Source organism: Sprattus sprattus, assembly GCF_963457725.1.
Source record: "Sprattus sprattus genome assembly, chromosome: 7".
Classification (NCBI taxonomy): domain Eukaryota; kingdom Metazoa; phylum Chordata; class Actinopteri; order Clupeiformes; family Clupeidae; genus Sprattus; species Sprattus sprattus.
In genome coordinates, this window is record NC_137926.1 from 2515359 (window position 1) to 2533363 (window position 18005).

Below are 18005 nucleotides of genomic sequence, written 5' to 3' on the forward strand. Positions count from 1 at the left end.
GTACCCGGTGTATTCTCTTAAAGCACAGCCTTTTCCTCAAACTCCAACAGCTACTACATTATACAAATGTTGCATTATTTATAAGGAAAACAAACTGATTCCCCCAGTTTTTTTTACCTCAATTTTCCCTTGCACCTGTGCCATATAGCACTGCAGTGGTGGCCTGTGGTGTTTTTATTGGACCTGATGGCCACCGTAGTTCTCATACACGCAAGTATTCGGTTGGTTGCAATCTGCCGCCTCACTGCAATTCTACGCACAGCTCCTTTGATAGGCCTCTTACGCAATAACTGGATTCACACCAGTAGAAGCATCCAGAACTGTGTGTGGGTGTGTGTGTGTGTGTGTGTGTGTGTGTGTGTGTGTGTGTGTGTGTGTGTTTTTGGGTGTCTTTCTGGTCCGGATGGATCTATGTGCCTCTGTGCCTCATGGTTGCTATTCCATCTTGTCTTAGGGCTTGTGTGTTTTCAGTGTCCTTCTTTGACCTCTGCAGTCCTCCACTGACCTCCAGATGAACTTTGACCTTAGTTGGAGCGTGTGTTGATTATACTAGTGTGGGTGTCTGTTGTCCTTTTTGTGTGAGACTTGTCAGCACTTAGAATGTGTGTGGTATTCATATATATGTGTGTGTTTGTGTGTGTGTGTCAGTGTCAGTGTGTGTGTATCTATATATATGCCTGTGCGTGTGTGTATGTGATCACCACTGTGTCATGTCGGCAGCATTGTCAGGGGCACGGCAGTGGCGGCGGCGGCACCCTCCCTTGTCTGAGCTGTCTAATTAAAATGCCACCCTTGTGCCAGCGCAGTGTGCACACACACACACACACACACACACACACACACACACACACACACACACACACACACACACATTAAAATGCCACCCTTGTGCCAGCGCAGCGATGGCGGCTCCTGGGGGAGGTGTCGGCTTACGGGCAGAGGCGCTTGTGTTTTCCCATCAGGCATTGGGAATGCGGCCCATCTTCACCCCAGCAGCAGGGGAAGAGAGGGTCACGCTCCCGCCACCGTGTCTGGGATGCCACGGAGGAGCCAGCTGCTTTGAGCCGGGCGCTTTTTTCTCTTTGTGAGCTGGGAGTTGTCTCTTAGTGAACGTGTCAGCTATGACTTTGCCTTGGGTCCAGGGTGGCTGAGGTGTGTGTGTGTGTGTGTGTGTGTGTGTGTGTGTGTGTGTGTGTGTGTGTGTGTGTGTGTGTGTATGTGGACTGCTTGGGTTGTAATCTAAGGGAGTGAAATGGTTGCAGGAGGGTTAGGGTGGGAAGCGGGGGAGGAGATGGACAGATGAGATAAACCCAATTGCTTAAGTCTTTTGAGGAAACAACTTTGATTGTAGGAATGTCTTATTTCCTCTTGTCTGAGGATGTAATACATTCTCACACCCCCTGGCTCTTTCTTTCTCTCTCACACACTCACACACACACACACACACACACCACTGTTTTTCCTTGCATGCCTTGCACATATTGCTAATCTCTTCTGGGCTGAATCTGCTCATCATTTTCTGATTCTATGGTCTACTCTTCTCTCCATATGGAACTGCAGTGGCTTCATTTGACCTATGTATCAGTGCACTGTGTGCTTGCAGAAGGAGTCACCTGATTTTTTTCTTTGTCTGTACGTACAACGAGTACTCATCATGTCCTTATTGGTGTTTTCCCAGGAGCCTGTGTGTGTGTGTGTGTGTGTGTGTGTGTGTGTGTGTGTGTGTGTGTGTGTGTGTGTGTGTGTGTGTGTGTGTGTGTGTGTGTGTGTGTGTGTGTGTGTACTCATCATGGCCTTATTGGTGTTTTCCCAGGAGCATGTCTGTGTGTGTGTGTGTGTGTGTGTGTGTGTACTCATCATGGCCTTATTGGTGTTTCCCCAGGAGCCAAGAGAAGGGCTTCTGCCAGCCGTACCGTGGCATCGCCTGTGCCCGCTTCATCGGCAACCGCAGCATCTACGTGGAGTCACTTCAGATGCAGGGCGAGAGTGAGAACCGCATCACCGGTGAGTGACAGGCCCACACACACACACACACACACACACACACACACACACACTACAGGGGTGGAGTCCCTTCAGATGCAGGGCGAGAGTGAGAACCGCATCACCGGTGAGTGACAGGCCTGCCATGCACGCTGAACCACACACACACACACACACACACACACACACACACAGACAAGCTCCTTCACTGGTGAGTGACAGGCCTGCCATGCACGCTGAACCACATGTTCATTACACACTGCTATTGATTATCGATTATTTATGCCGCACCCTGTGATCAGCGGTTTTAGACATTAGTCGTCTCCTGTCTGTCATGTATGACTGTTTTTACAGCGTTAGGTTACGCTGCTATTTCTCAACACATTCATTGTTTTAACATGTCAGCCATAATGTTGTTCTTCAGTTAATATTAGGTGGGGGGGGGGGGGGGGGGGGGAGGTTAGGGTTAGAAAATGATCGTTAAGGTATGATCAGTGATGGAACTAGGGTTAGATCGTTAAGGTCAGTCATAGATCTATGGTTAGAGTTAGACCTATTTCCCTTTTGTTCCACTGCAAAGGTTGGCCCTTCTTTTTACAAGTTTTCCAAACCATGTAAAAGGTTATCTCTGATGGGGGAAGGGCGGCCATTTTGAGTCCCGTTCCCCTTCATGTGGTTTGCATGGGCACCAGTGTGCGTGCGCTCTGACGTGAGCCCATATGTGACGGGAGTGACAGTTGGAATCCAAGATGGTGGCTGGCTGATGGTTTTATCAGACTGCTCCCCGTGACCTGCTGTCAGCACGCTCTCATCACACTGAGTCCTGTGGCATTTACAAGCTCCTTCTCTTCCATTTACACACACACACACACACACACACACACACACACACACACACACACACACACACACACACACACACACGCACACACGCACACACGCACACACAAGCTCCTTCTACTTCATTTACACACACACACACACACACACACACACACACACACACACACACACACACACACACACACAAGCTCCTTCTGGTTCATTTACACACACACACACACACACACACAGACACACACACAGACACACACACACACACATACACACACACACAGACACACACACACGCACACACACACACACACACACTCCTTCTCCTCCTTTGGTCTTCTGTGGCTTTTTACACAAAGCTCTGTCTCACGAATAGTCAGAGACGCTATAAAACCTCTTGATGCAAGCCTCTCTGTGTGTCGCCCTTTACATTATTGTAAAAGAAAGCCTGAGAGAACATAAGGGAGTTATTATTTACTTAAGACCGGTATAGGATTGGATGGCGCACATTTAAAAATATGTAATGTATCTAATAGAATTGGCAGAAGATTGTTTCCACATATCAGTCTTGCTAGAGGGCCAAGAGTCATTTGCATGTTTTTTTCCTTTGCCATCGCAGGCCAAGTTCAGATTGAGTTACTAAATGCAACTTTAAGGCATGGGAATGAGGCAGAAATACAAAGTTTAAGTAGTTTAATCTCATCATAGGTGCTCAAGACAGAAATGGGCCATAATGTCTGTCTGAAAAGATTATTTTACGACGCCTGTCACTCAAGAGTTGTTTTTCTGTTGATGTCATGTTTGGCCCGATGTCCCTCAGGAAATTGAGTTCGCTCGAGTTCAACATCGTTACTGATATTTAATTCCACTACAGAGGAGTCTGCGTCCTTACCTTTGGGTGGAAAAATTCCCTAAATAGAAAGGGGCTTATGTGTGTGGAGTCTATTCCTCGACTGGCTTGCTGTCAACTAAATATTTGAACTTGTTGAGGAGATAAGGAGTCGTACTTTTCCTGTTGAATAACACTGTTTATATCATTTTCAACTGCATTGCTGCCTACTGCCTTTCCTTTTATGGAATACAAATTGTTTCATGACGAAGTCGGTATTTTGCCGCTGGTTGTAAATGGTTTAGACTAAATCGTTGAAAAGTAATAACGTATTTTTTACTTTCTCTCCTTTTCTATTTTTCCATCTGTCTGTCTCCCTCTCAATCTTTATTTCTTCATATTCATCTCTCTCTCTCTCTCTCTCTCTCTCTCTCTCTCTCTCTCTCTCTCTCTCTCTCCCCTGCCCCCTGTCTGTCTCTCTCACACACACACACACATTCGGTGTTCAGCCGCCTTCACCATGATCGGCACGTCCACGCAGCTCTCGGACCAGTGCTCCCAGTTCGCCATCCCCTCCTTCTGCCACCAGGTGTTCCCGCTGTGTGACGAGGCGGGGGGGCGAGGGTTGCCGCGGCGACGGCAGCTGTGCCGTGACGAGTGTGAGGCGCTGGAGAACGACCTGTGCAACTTCGAGTACACGGTGGCGCGGTCCAACCCCCACCTCCTCATGCAGCTGGAGCTGCCCAACTGCGCCCTGCTGCCCCACCCCGGATCCCCCGACGCAGCCACATGCATGCGCATCGGCGTGCCCACCGACCGCCTGGGGACATGTAGGTGGAGCACACACACACACACGCACACTACACACACACACACACGCACTCACACACTCACACACTCACCGCCTGGGGACATGTAGGTGGAACACACACACACACACACACACACACACACACACACACATACACACACACACACTCACACACTCACACACTCACACACTCACACACACACTCACACACCAACTGGGGACATGTAGGTGGAAGTAGGGGTACCGCCTGGGACACATGTAGATGGAAGGGCACACTGATGTTTATCCCAGGGGAGGTTGGGGAGAGAAGGGTGGGTACTGTCTGAGAGCCCGTAGGTGGTATCCGTAGGCTGTGCCAAGAACGAGGGTTGGCAGAGCGGCGGCTGGGTTGGTGGCGTGCCAACTGGAAACATGTCCAGTGAATGCACAGACTGCTGAGCGATGCCAGAGAACCCACAGACGTCTGCTCTGGGAGGGAGTCCAGACACACACACACACACACACACATTCTCTCTCACACACACACACACACACACACACACACACACACACACATTTGTCAAGCGTGACACAGAAGCATATTTTCGCATGTACTACTAAGTGTGAAGATCACGAGCTTCAACATGAGTTGTTGTTAACAAAAATATTCAGGCTATTATCTTATTTCTTTCTCTTTGCTGTGGTGACGTGGAATGCCAGGGGGTGTCATTTATAAAGCCTGTCCTTTGGCAGACGGCCATTTTGTATTCTTAAGTGTGATGAAATGACTCTACTGAAGGCAACTTCCAAGACACATTCGTCATGATGTCCTAGACTTGGGGTTCTACAGTAGAAATCTCTCCACTCGTGTGTGAAGAGCACCCCCTAGTGGTCATCCCTGTTCCAGACCAACACACACTAATAATACTAACTTTCTAAATATTTTGTTACTGTATTATTCACTGTATTAGTCACTGTTGTAAGGCGACCTTGGGTTTCTTGAAAGGCGCCCTATAAATAAAATGTATTATTATTATTATTATTATTATTATCATTTTTATTATTATTAACTCTCAGCGTTCCTCCCCACAGATCACAGCTGTTACAACGGCACGGGCGCCAACTACAGGGGCGCGGTCAGCTTCACCCGGTCGGGCCACCAGTGCCAGCCGTGGAGCAGCCAGTACCCCCACAGCCACCACCTCACCCCCATCGAGTACCCCGAGCTCCGGGGCGGGCACAACTTCTGCAGGAACCCCGGTGGCCAGATGGAGGCGCCATGGTGCTTCACACTCGACCCCCACGCCAGGGCTGACCTGTGTGACATCCGCCCCTGCAGTGAGTAGAACACCCATAGAGACACACACACACACACACACACACACACACACACACACCCATAGACACATGTATAGATACTAGATACAACCCTAACCCTAACCCTGGACCCCCTGCAAGAGTCTATCACCATCATAATAGTACACAGTATTACCAGTATAATACTCTCAAGAGTCTATCACCATCATTAGTACACAGTATAACAGTATAATACTCTCAAGAGTCTATCACCATCATTATTACACAGTATAACAGTATAATACTCTCAAGAGTCTATCACCATCATTAGTACACAGTATAACAGTATAATACTCTCAAGAGTCTATCACCATCATTATTACACAGTATAACAGTATAATACTCTCAAGAGTCTATCACCATCATTAGTACACAATATTACCAGTATAATACTCTAAGCAGTCTATCACCATCATTATTACACAGCATGACAGTATAATACTCTCATCATTATTATAACACAGTATGACAGTATAATACTCTCGGTCTTCAGAATAACAAATTAAAACATGACATCCTGGTTTGTGTGCATAGATCAGATTAAAAGTAAATGCTCAGAAGTGTGTTTGAGACTGTTGTTCAGTCCTGGTGTGTTTGAGACTGTTGTTCAGTCCTGGTGTGTTTGAGACTGTTGTTCAGTCCTGGTGTGTGTGAGACTGTTGTTCAGTCCTGGTGTGTGTCCCATGCGTCTGCAGAGCCTCCAGAGAACGTGAAGAAGGAGATCCTGTACATCCTCATCCCCAGCATCGCCATCCCCATGGTGATCGCCTGCCTCTTCTTCCTGGTGTGCATGTGCCGCAACAAGCAGAAGGATGCCCACCCAGACACGCCCACCCGCCGCCAGCTCACCGCTTCACCCAGTCAGGACATGGAGCTGCCCCTCCTCAACCACCACAAACACCAGGTGAGGAACCTCCGCCGACACTACAGCACTCATCCGCCTGCATATGGATCAATACGGCACGATACGACATTCATCTGCCTCTATACGGCACTCATCTGCCTCTATACGGCACTCATCTGCCACTATACAGCACTCATCTGCCTCTATACGGCATTCATCTGCCTCTATACGGCACTCATCTGCCACTATACAGCACTCATCTGCCTCTATACGGCACTCATCTGGCTCTATACGGCACTCATCTGGCTCTATACGGCTCGATGCGGCACTCATCCGCCTCCATGCGGCACTTATCCGCCTCCCTAGATGTATGTACATATTTAAAGGTGCATCAATCAGCAGGGTAGAGTGTTAGAGTGCTGTCCATGTTCACTAACGTTCACACACATTACCCATTATCATTGTAGGTCAAAGTGTAGCACTCGACACAGTCTGACATAGCGTTGTCTTCTTCTTCTCCCCAGGCCAAGCTCCGTGAGATCAACCTCTCGGCGGTGCGCTTCATGGAGGAGCTCGGCGAGGACCGCTTCGGCAAGGTCTACAAGGGCCACCTGTACGGCACGGCGCCAGGCGAGCAGACCCAGGTGGCGGCCATCAAGACGGTGAAGGACAAGGACGAGGGGGCTCTGCGCGAGGAGTTCCGTCAGGAGGCCATGCTGCGCTCGCGCCTGCAGCACCCCAACATCGTGTGCCTGCTGGGCGTGGTCTTCAAGGAGCAGCCCATGAGCATGATCTTCAGCTTCTCCAGCCACGGCGACCTGCACGAGTTCCTGGTCATGCGCTCGCCCAACTCCGACATGGGCAGCTCGGACGACGACAAGACGGTCAAGTCCACGCTGGAGCAGGCCGACTTCCTGCACGTCGTCACGCAGGTCGCCGCGGGGATGGAGTACCTGTCCAGCCACCACGTGGTGCACAAGGACCTGGCCGCCCGCAACATCTTAGTCTACGACAAGCTCAACGTCAAGATCCTGGACCTGGGCCTGTTCCGCGAGGTCTACTCGGCCGACTACTACAAGCTGATGGGCACCACCCTCTTCCCCATCCGCTGGATGTCTCCCGAGGCCATCATGTACGGGAAGTTCTCCGTCGACTCGGACATCTGGTCGTTCGGCGTGGTGCTGTGGGAGATCTTCAGCTACGGGCTGCAGCCGTACTGCGGCTACGCCAACCAGGACGTGATGGAGATGGTGCGCAACCGGCAGGTGCTGGGTTGCCCGGACGACTGCCCGGCGTGGATCTACACGCTGATGCTGGAGTGCTGGAACGAGTTCCCGGCGCGGCGGCCCCGCTTCAAGGACATCCACGCGCGCCTGCGCACCTGGGAGAGCCTGTCCAACTACAACAGCGGCTCGGCGCAGACGTCCGGCGCCAACAGCAACGCCACGCAGACCAGCTCCCTGAGCACCAGCCCCGTGAGCAACATCAGCGTCGCCCGCTACATGGGCCCCAAGAAGAACTCGCCGTTCCCCCAGCAACCGCAGCAGCAGCCCCAGTTCATGTCCATGAAGGGGCCGATGAGGCCCATGGCGCCGCAGCTCTACATCCCCGTCAACGGGTACCAGCCCATGCCCGCCTACCCGTACATGCAGAACTTCTACCCCATGCAGATCCCCATGCAGATGTCCCACCAGCAGATGGCGCCACAGATGGTGGCCAAGGCCGGCTCGCACCACAGCGGCAGCGGCTCCACCAGCACGGGCTACGTTACCACGGCCCCGTCCAACGCCTCGGGCGGCGAGCGCGTCATCCTGCTCAACGAGGACAACGCCAAGGCGCCCGAGGAGGACAACAACATGGCCGCCGACGGGGCGTCGCAGAACGGACGCCACAGCGAGGGCACGTCGTCGGTCCCGGAGACGGAGCTGCTGGGGGACAGCGAGAGCCCCCAGATAGAGAACCATGACGGCCACCACGGCGACGCATAGGGGTACGGAACCATGACGGCCCACGCCGAAGCATAGGGTGGGCTCTCTAGGAACCCCAACGGAACCAAACGGAACAGAACTCTTGTTAGAGAGCGAGACTTCATTTTTTTTCTTGTTAGTCAACTGTACATGAGTAGGAAAAAAAAAAACTAAGTGAAGGGAAGACATTTTGAATGAAACAATAACTGAATTGTAATTTATGGGGGGCGTTGGTTTGTTTTTTCAGCAGTCACTGATGTGATGCTCTAGGACTTTGGGATTTTGTTTGGCATTCAGGCTTTGGTGTGTGTGTGTCGTGTGTGTGTGTGTGTGTGTGTGTGTGTGTGTGTGTGTGTGTGTGTGTGTGTTGGGGAGGTTAATGTGTGTGTGTGTGTGTGTGTGTGTGTGTGTGTGTGTGTGCGTGTGTGTGCGCGTGTGCGTGTGCGTGTGCGTGTGCGTGTGCGTGTGCGTGTGTGTGTCTCTCATCATCACTATTTAGTGTTGGGTCTCTGGGAATCCCAGCAGTTGTAATCTCAGATGACCGTGATGAAGAATGGAGCCTTCCTAGCCTCTGCACTGTGGATGCCCTCTGCCATGTGTCATGGACAGTGTCACTTTGTTGCAACGCCATTCAGAAGAATTGATGTTCTTACTGTTGCTGTGCAACAAGACCTGTTTTCTTGTTTCTCTTTCATGTTTTGTTTTGGTTGTTTTTCTTTCTCAAACAGGATATGGTCTAGGTAATGTTGGTCACTGATCCTTCTCCCTGAACATTTGACCATAATGGCCTCCTCGCCCGCTGTCACTATTGGCTTCTTGACCTGTAATGAGTTCATTTTAAAGTGTTCAAAGAACTAGTTAAGGCTCATAGGCCTCGGACAAGATGATCACAACATGATGAAGTTAATCGCCTTAGCCCTCTCAGCCTGTGGACATAGTTACTTACACAACATAATGAGTTGAGGGGACATCATCGCTGACGGAACCACAGTACGCTAGACAGCGAAGACACTCAGTAGGCTCAGACCTACACGTCATACAGTTCTGCAAACAACCGCCCCGTTGTGAACATATGCCTTTTAATGTCATTTTTAGATTCTACTCTTTTCAACTTTGATACTATGTTGTAAAGATTTGTAATTTATGTAATTTTTAAAACAAAAAACAATACGTTGTTGATGATTTTTTTTTTTGTTTTTGTTATTTTATGTGTTTGCCTTTTCTTGAGGCAACGTTTGTTTAGCCAGTGGTGTTACTTTTATGTCCTTGCCACCAGATACCTGCTTTTTTTTAACCAAGCTGTTATGACAAGAGTTAATCGTATATTGTGTACATCCTGTCACTTGGAGTGTCCAATAAAAAGAAGTAACAAAAAAAATCAAACTGTTACACGTATTAATGATGTGTTTTTTACAAGCATGATGTTTTAAATACTACACTGAGTCAGTTGGGTGATATGTTATGTGATAGCCTATGTATGATCCTGTAGCTGACCTGTAGCATTACGACCATTACAAAAGTTTGACGTCTCAGTGGAGGTGGCCCACGTGACGGTGACAAGTGTTAAACATACAGTCTTAACACTCCGGACGTGTCGATGGCCATACAGAAAGCTTATTTAACATAAGGGGCGTGACTGTCAATTCTCTAAATAAATTGGATTTTGGATATGTCCAATTATTTAACAACGCGTAAGTCACCGACGACAGTGCATTTAGAATTTGTGATATTAAAAATATCGGATGTGCGAGCCGGTATTCTAGCTCAGCCGACCACCCTTACAACGAAACATTATTAAGGTCCAAAACTTAATATCTTCCCGGCGAAGCGTCCTCTATGGCTCATTGCTTTCCTCTGCAGGAGCCGAACTGCAGGTGCACTCCAGACAGCGCCTATCACCTTTACGCAAAATCCATCTTGGGTAAAAACTTGGGTTCTGCGATCAAAGCAAATGTTGGGACACGGCGTAAACGCGAATTCATTCCAGAGGAGCAAAAAGATGGCAAATACTGGTTCAAACGGAACAGGAATAACGAAGCAGCGAAGAGGTCGAGGCAGCGTAAACGCATGGAGGAGTACCTACTGGAGACCCGGACCGTGCAACTCCTGCGTGAGAATGAGAAACTCAAGGCGGTACTGTCCTCAGTCCAGTGCAGTAGCTCTGACAGCCAACCTCACCAGGACTCAATGAAACACTGCTTTTACGAAGCCCTCGGTCGGACACCTTTACTCGCTCCAGCGCAAACGACGTCAGAACGTGGCATGAATTATTGGTCGTATGAGGGACTTGGTACATCTAGAGTCTCGTGTCTTCCACCGGTGACTAACATAGGCCTACCTTCTGGGAATGCTGGATCAAACGTTCACCCTGTATTCTATCTTCCATCAAGCAATTTGTCCGGTAACTGTACTCTAACATGCCCGTTTAACCAGATTGGCGCCCTTACATATAACGAACTTGCCAACCGAGATATGAGAGGGAAGTGTGCGGAGAAAATGTACTCCGATCCAGTTGATTTGGGATTTAATGGAACAATGTATCCACAGATTTATCAACACCGAGAATATCCGAACCCTACTGGTGGTACAGACCAACATGGCAAGGTCCCTGCGCGGCCTATGGATAATCACCCGGCGTGGTTGTCTTCCCCAAGAGAAGATGTGCGTCCGATTGACTCCAGAAAACATGAGATTACTGAAGTGACAAAATATGTAGAAAGCATTAAACCAATAGACGGCGGTGCTTCGATGCCTCTTTTGCCACACAAATTGCGATTCAAGATCAGCAGAACACACCAGAACAGTCAAATTATGAAAACGTACTGAAGAACACTGTGAAAAAGAACAGTGTGAATTAGTTTCCAAATGATGGGGGGAAAATTATAACGTTTCAAAGGACTAACATTTACCCCTCTGAAGAAGATGTAAAAGACTATAAACTGCGAGTGTAGGCTACTGTAAGGCACGATATCCAAATCCTAGTACACAGTACTTGCGGTACGCTGACAGCCAAGATGTTTACAGATAGCCTACATCAGAGATTTTTTTTTTACCATGTTTTTTTTTTTTTTTTACCATAATCGATCTTAAGGAAATGTAAATTTTGTAAAAAAAAAAAAAAAAAAAAAAAAAAACTTTAAAGTTGTCTGCCATCATCTTTCCTGACATCGGAGGACACGTGTTGTCAATGCAAACTAAATGGTAAGCAAGGCGGGCACGTCGTCTTGTTTCTGAGCGTGGATTTTTGAGTGAAGCGCTGTTGTATTTTTCCAGCTATGATAACAATAAAACGCATTCTTAAAATGGATAAACCCCAAATGTCTCCATGATCAGTACTGTATTAGAATTGTGATTTGTCCTATGAGTTGATTCACGGGACTGTGGGACTAATACGTTTTGTGCGCTTATTTGTAGGCTATACATTGAGAGCTTCTCACATCTTGCTTGTTTGTTTAAATATCATAACAAACATTTGAGCATTATAACTGACAGGTAATGATTTGGGATTGTACATTTTACTCCATTTAATTTCCCCTAACCTTCGTCACCAATTAGCCTAATTAGTAGTTTCCTTTGAAGCATACCGAGATTTACTGCCAGAAGATGGCGCACTTGACCTTGATGGCAAACATCTGCCATAAATTTGTGATGGGACTTTTAACATGATTTCTTGTGAATAAAAATGATCATTCATTGGCGTTTAAAATTCATGAATTGTAAGATTGAGTCGACTGCTTGGGGTAAATAAGCCGGTAAATTAAAGGAAAATGGGCATATGCCAAGAAGATTTGGATTTTGTAGTCGGCAAGCATTCGCACTTAAAAACAAATCTATCAGATCCCGCAGATTCACTTGTCCTGCTGTTGTTTTAAGTGTATTCTTCACTGTCTCGATAAAGCATTATTTGTTACGTCATAACTGACATAGTGGACACCTTACGTGATCTTCCCACTTGTGCAACTTCATTACCTGTTTCCCCTGAACCAATCGAAAGGGGTCAGTGTTGCTTGGTCTATTGATTATGTACCCTGATAACTGCTTTGCATCATCACTTGAACATGTGGTATAAGACTGTTAGATCCCTGAAAATCTGTCTGCAATGAACAGGTCACACTACATTAACAGATAAAGACAGTAACTGTATCCTTATTGTATGTTTTATGCTGCTTGGAAAGGTTAATGTCCTCTTTACGTCATTCACTTGCATGGCGCTGTATTCAGTTATTATGCTGATTTGAGCTTGGATAAGTTTACGAGATCAATTAGAAACTTCCCGTTAACCAATATCACATATTTCAATACTTCCTATTCGCACAGTCATGATCAAATGACGGTGATGTATTTCAAAAGAGAGGCCGTTTATTGCCAAGTCTGATCTTTAGGTTGAATGCCTATGTCCAATTTCGTAATAAGTCACAGCGAAAGTAGAGGCACCGCTGTATCAAAAAGTTATGTCAACTTATGCAATCGATGCCCTTTATTGGGTAACCGTTTATATCCCGGGGCAACCTAGTGTTGCTCGGCAGTCTCATTCCTTTGCATTAACTATTTATTTCTACTAGAAACACGAATCATTGGATCAAATCAGAAAATGCTAGACGCCAATTGGCTACGTAGGATGTCAGTAACCACATGCTGCCAATACACATCTTAGTGACCTACTAACACAGATCCATGAGGCAGTAGTCACTCCGGGAGGAAAAAGCTAGGGAGAAACAAGGAAACGCTACCTTAGAAAAACAAATGGTTTACAAAATGATTTCTACTTGCACTATACACCACGGAAACTGTTGTATGAAGTGTTGGACTACCATTTTGTAAAGGTAATTTTAAATTGATTAAGAAATCTTTCTTGCTTATTCTACCTTGCGACCGGTAACGTCAACGGGCTCGAGCTAAATTTAGGACGGTTATTTGTCCTGTGTTTCTTGGAGGCTTGCATTTAAGTTATGACATTTTTTAAAGATGGAACATGGTCAGTGTTGAAATGTTCCGGGCTCTGGCTAGAATACTCATGTGTTGGACACCCAAACAGGCTTATTTTATTTGTATGTGCCTTTGTATTTGCGCAGTTAGGAGGATGCCCTCATTTATTCTATGAAGGCATAGGATATTGCAACAGTTAAATTGTGTTTTATGGGTCATTAGGATAGTCGTCTTTGGATATTTTTAAACACGCATTCACCATATCAAACTGTCTACGGTATAGTGACCCAGAATTAAATGTGGGTGGGTGTACCGCGGTTGTTAACACTCAGTCGGCTGGACAAAATCAATACAAGCCTTGTCGTTACGCGTGCAGATAAGTTGGATAATGTTAGATAATTTACGAGAGCGCACATCCATTGGGCAGACATACTACGTTTAGTATGGACGCTTTAAATAAGTATAGCCTATACACATATAAACATATCGCACTTTAGACTGTAGCCAATAGTGATTTTCAATGTGTGTCCTTTGTTTTTGGTCGGTTTACAAAAGAACCACACTAACGTTACAAAACTTTACAAATTAGCGTTACATAACGTCAGTGGCTATACAGAATATGCCAGCCTACGGGCGAGTAGAGCTGATCACGCTAATTTTATAATCCTGACACAATGAAGGAATCTGGGGCATTGGGACATGACGGGGATCCGGCTATCCAGTCGTCCCAGCTTCACCTCTCCGTAATCGAACGTGGCCTCACGGTTCAAACATTGCCAAAGTTTTCAGGCTGCGCTTTTATTACACAATGACGGAGATAACAAAGACAACTGATAGCGGCAACTTAACGGCATTCTTATGGCCGTTAAGTTGTTGATCAGTGAAGTCAACATTTATAGAAGCCTGTTGACTAAGGCCAATATATTATGCAGTAGCCAGTAATAGACAAGAATGTTTAGCCTCTCCGCATTTATGCTGGCCTGGGGGCTTGGTGCCATTTGAGTTGTGCCAAGTGCGCCCTCGGCTTGTTTTTAACGTTATAATGTTTATTTATTTTTTCGCAATAGTCTGTTGAATGCACTTAACATAATTGCAGTCAATTTGAATAACGGCTGATATGACCAAAAGATAACCCACAATTGTGAAAATAATCTGGAAAATATCAGGCAACAATGGTTCAAATAGGATCATATTGTTTAAAGGAGTTAAGCAAGGATGCACTTTTCCCGTTTGTTTTTATTTTGATGTATCTGCTCAGCCACGTGTAATAATTATGTCTGGTCGCATTCCTTTGTTCCTCGCTCCGGTGAGATATGAGCCTTCTGGAACCTTGCTATCAGTTTGAGTAAGCAGGAAACATGGATATGTCGCCTTTCTCCTTTCGTTTTACTCCTGTCGAAATGCTTGCGAGCGGAATGCAATTTTGCTTGTGTTTAGGTCATGTTCTCAGTCTTTAGATCGCACCCGTTTACTTTGGGTTCAACCTTCTGACTTTGAATTCAACCGGCTGAACGCCGCATTGAAGGTCAGCGATAGTCAATCTTTGGGCTAGTAGCTATTCTTAGCTTCAAGAGGTCGTGTTTTCCGAACTGCTTACGACACATTAACTATTTGAACGTTAAAGGGACAGCGCAACAAGATCCTTGTTACAGTGTATATGCAAAAAATACCATTTTAAAATGCGCATTGTTTTTAGTTGTAGCGCAGCCTTGCCGACCTCCGGTGATGACATCATATGTAACGCTTCGTGCAGTGCGCTGTGGCAATTGCATAATTTGTAGCAACTCGTGCACGTACGGGGACCTAGGCGTGTCTCGGGCAGAAATTTGGAGCCGTTTCATTACTTGCAATCGACATAGCTCATGGGGTCACTCGTGAATACAGTTGTTTATTACAGTTAGTCACAAAACTGGATTAAAATCTTTATTTTGTACATAAAAGTATGAAATGGATTTGTAAATGGTGCGTGATATACGTACACGCCTCTTTCCCTTAAGGTGAACGTGTTTTGTAAACACTCAGTCTGATCCCTACTCAGATCTCAAGTTCCAGGTCTTTCGGTCAGTTAGGCTTTGTCTGATGAATGTCTAAACCTGTATTGCGAGTGAAATGGCTAAAGAAAACGAATATGCTAACTTTGTTGATGACTGCTTAGATTGCGGGTCATGTTTTCGTAGTTTGGGTTACATTTTTACACGTCGTTAACAATGAGCCCTAAACACCTGCTAACTTTCCAGTTCCAGAATGTTCTATCATTAATCACATATTTAGATTAAGATCTTTTTGGCAGTTTTCTAAGGCAGTCAGTTTAATCTAAAAGGGGGAAATGGAAGGTAACACATGCAAGGAATTTAGTGTAATTTGAATGCAATGTTATAACAAGAGGGCTCAGACAATTCTATTCAGTTTCATTAGTGATAAGTAATTTTAACACATTGCGGTTATTTTTTTCTTATGGCCCTAGTTCATGGTATAAAACTTTTTTTTTTCAGAAATGCTTTTTTAATTCTCAACTATGTGTACATAAAATCTATTCTATGTATCTAACATATCTAATATATTTCTCTTCCTCTCTCCCTCACATCAGATCTGGATCAATCAACTGGAATTATTATTCCCCCTGCATACATACACACGTGGCTTCACCCTCTGGGACAAACAGAAGGACATCTGAATGCAATGAGTCAGAACTGAGGACTTTATGCAACTAAACTCGTAGCACTTGTATGTAATATGCAGACCATCAAAAAGGAGCCTTCCAATGGGCACTTCAATGGAGAGGATGCCCTGGTTCTTGCGGTCGCCTTGCAGGGTGGGGACAGGGACCTGCTGAGTCAAAAGCTGTCCAGCGTCCCTTTCAAAGCCAAAAGCACCTCCTGCCGCCGAAAACGGGAGTTCATCCCCGACGAGAAGAAGGACAACCTGTACTGGGAGCGGAGGCGCAAGAACAACGAGGCGGCCAAGCGTTCCAGGGAGAAGCGGCGTCTCAACGACATGGTGCTGGAGACCAAGCTGATGGCCCTCGGCGAAGAGAACGCCACGCTCAAGTCCGAGCTGCTCTCGCTCAAGTTGAAGTACGGCCTGGTCAGCTCCGCCACGTACACCCAGGAGATGCAGAACATCTCCACCGTCACCGCCGCACTTTACCAGGACTACGTCTTGCAAGGCCCCGCCCAGAGCCCTTACAGCAGAGAGCTGGATCCAGCGAGGCTGGGCAGCAGCAGCAGCTGCATATCTGTCATCAAGCACTCGCCTCACAGCTCCCTGTCGTCCGAGGGGTCGGACACCAGCGCAGCCGCCCAGGTTAGTCCCCTCGCGGGGATCTGCCGGGCCTCCGAGAGCATAAAGCAGGAGCCCTTGGAAATCGGCAGCTATGCCCGTGACCAGGCGAGTCCCTATGAACTGTACAGGAACTACCTGACCAACCCATTCCCTGGGGCGTACTCCCAGCCCTCCCCGCTTCTGCAGATCACCAGATCGTCGAGCAACTCGCCCAGAACCTCGGACGGCGACGACAGCGGCGTCGTGAGCAAGTCGTCCGACGGAGAGGATGAGCAGCAGGTTCCCAAAGGCCCCACCCCCTCCAGAAGCGACCCTAAGAGTGTCATCGTCTCCACTCTCAAAGTGCCAGAATACAACACCTCGGCCCTGCCCCACAAGCTGCGGCTCAAGGCCCGAGCGTTCCAGATCAAACTGGAGGCCGTCGACCCGTACTACGACTCCTCCAGGAAGTCCTCCTCTCCTGTAGAAATGTCTGGGACAGGGGGCTACCCGGTGGGACAGAATTCCGGCATTCCGGAGTACATCCGGTCGTCTTTCAGCCCGCTGTCGCTCCAAGTGACTAATGTTCAGAACTGGAACCAAAGACCAGAACTGTGGCACAAAGAGCGCCTGGAGCCGCCCAAGGCAGGCGGCATCATCTGCCCGAGCTCTCCAGATCTGGTCACCGACAAACTCCTCGTCAATCTCAAAACGAGTTCCTACGCCGGTACCGACTCGGAGAGCTTGTACTTGAAACGGGGCATAGCCAACCTATCTGACGAAGTAGCCTCGCTCAAAAGACTGATCGTCCACCGACAAGGGTCTGTGATTGAGTCGACCAAAAGCACTACTGACCATGACGCGGTATCGAAAGTATGTTTTTCAAACTGAGTGCTTACCTTCTGTTTTGCACAATGCCTGTTTTCCACTGTGTTTGCTACTGCACTGTGCAATTCATATGGTGTAAAACGAGAAAGGAAAGAAAATGCTGATCATTGAATTGAATGGTGTGTTGTGCACTTACTGTTGTAGTTTGATGTGCCCTCTCGGCATCTCCATCTGTAGCCCAGAAGCCACTGTCAGGCTAATGTACATGCAAATTAAATGTTGACTTTTCAAGTTTTGTTGTACACAGTACATTTTTTTGTTGTTGCTGTTGTTTACAATAAATGTATGTAAGCACTGAATGATGTGAGTCTGTATTCATGGTTTACT

The 18005-nt window shown here is 47.2% G+C and overlaps 2 protein-coding genes across 2 annotated transcripts in view; both read left to right on the forward strand.

The window, feature by feature from the left end:
* Nucleotides 1–8624, forward strand: part of ror2 (receptor tyrosine kinase-like orphan receptor 2) — a gene marked incomplete at both ends in the record, with an annotated part of 83648 nt that extends 75024 nt beyond the window's left edge. The window contains 5 exons of the mRNA XM_080842568.1: nt 1883–2004; nt 4156–4476; nt 5529–5774; nt 6488–6696; nt 7161–8624. Coding sequence (XP_080698694.1) covers nt 1883–2004; nt 4156–4476; nt 5529–5774; nt 6488–6696; nt 7161–8624 — 2362 coding nt within the window. The remainder of the gene's footprint in view (nt 1–1882; nt 2005–4155; nt 4477–5528; nt 5775–6487; nt 6697–7160) is intronic.
* Nucleotides 8625–13288: 4664 nt separating this feature from the next.
* nfil3 (nuclear factor, interleukin 3 regulated) lies at nt 13289–17946 on the forward strand. The gene is made up of 2 exons (XM_080842432.1): nt 13289–13426; nt 16117–17946. The coding sequence occupies exon 2, from the start codon at nt 16263–16265 to the stop codon at nt 17679–17681; it is 1419 nt and encodes a 472-aa protein (XP_080698558.1). The 5' UTR covers nt 13289–13426; nt 16117–16262; the 3' UTR covers nt 17682–17946.
* The last annotated feature ends 59 nt before the right edge of the window (nt 17947–18005 follow it).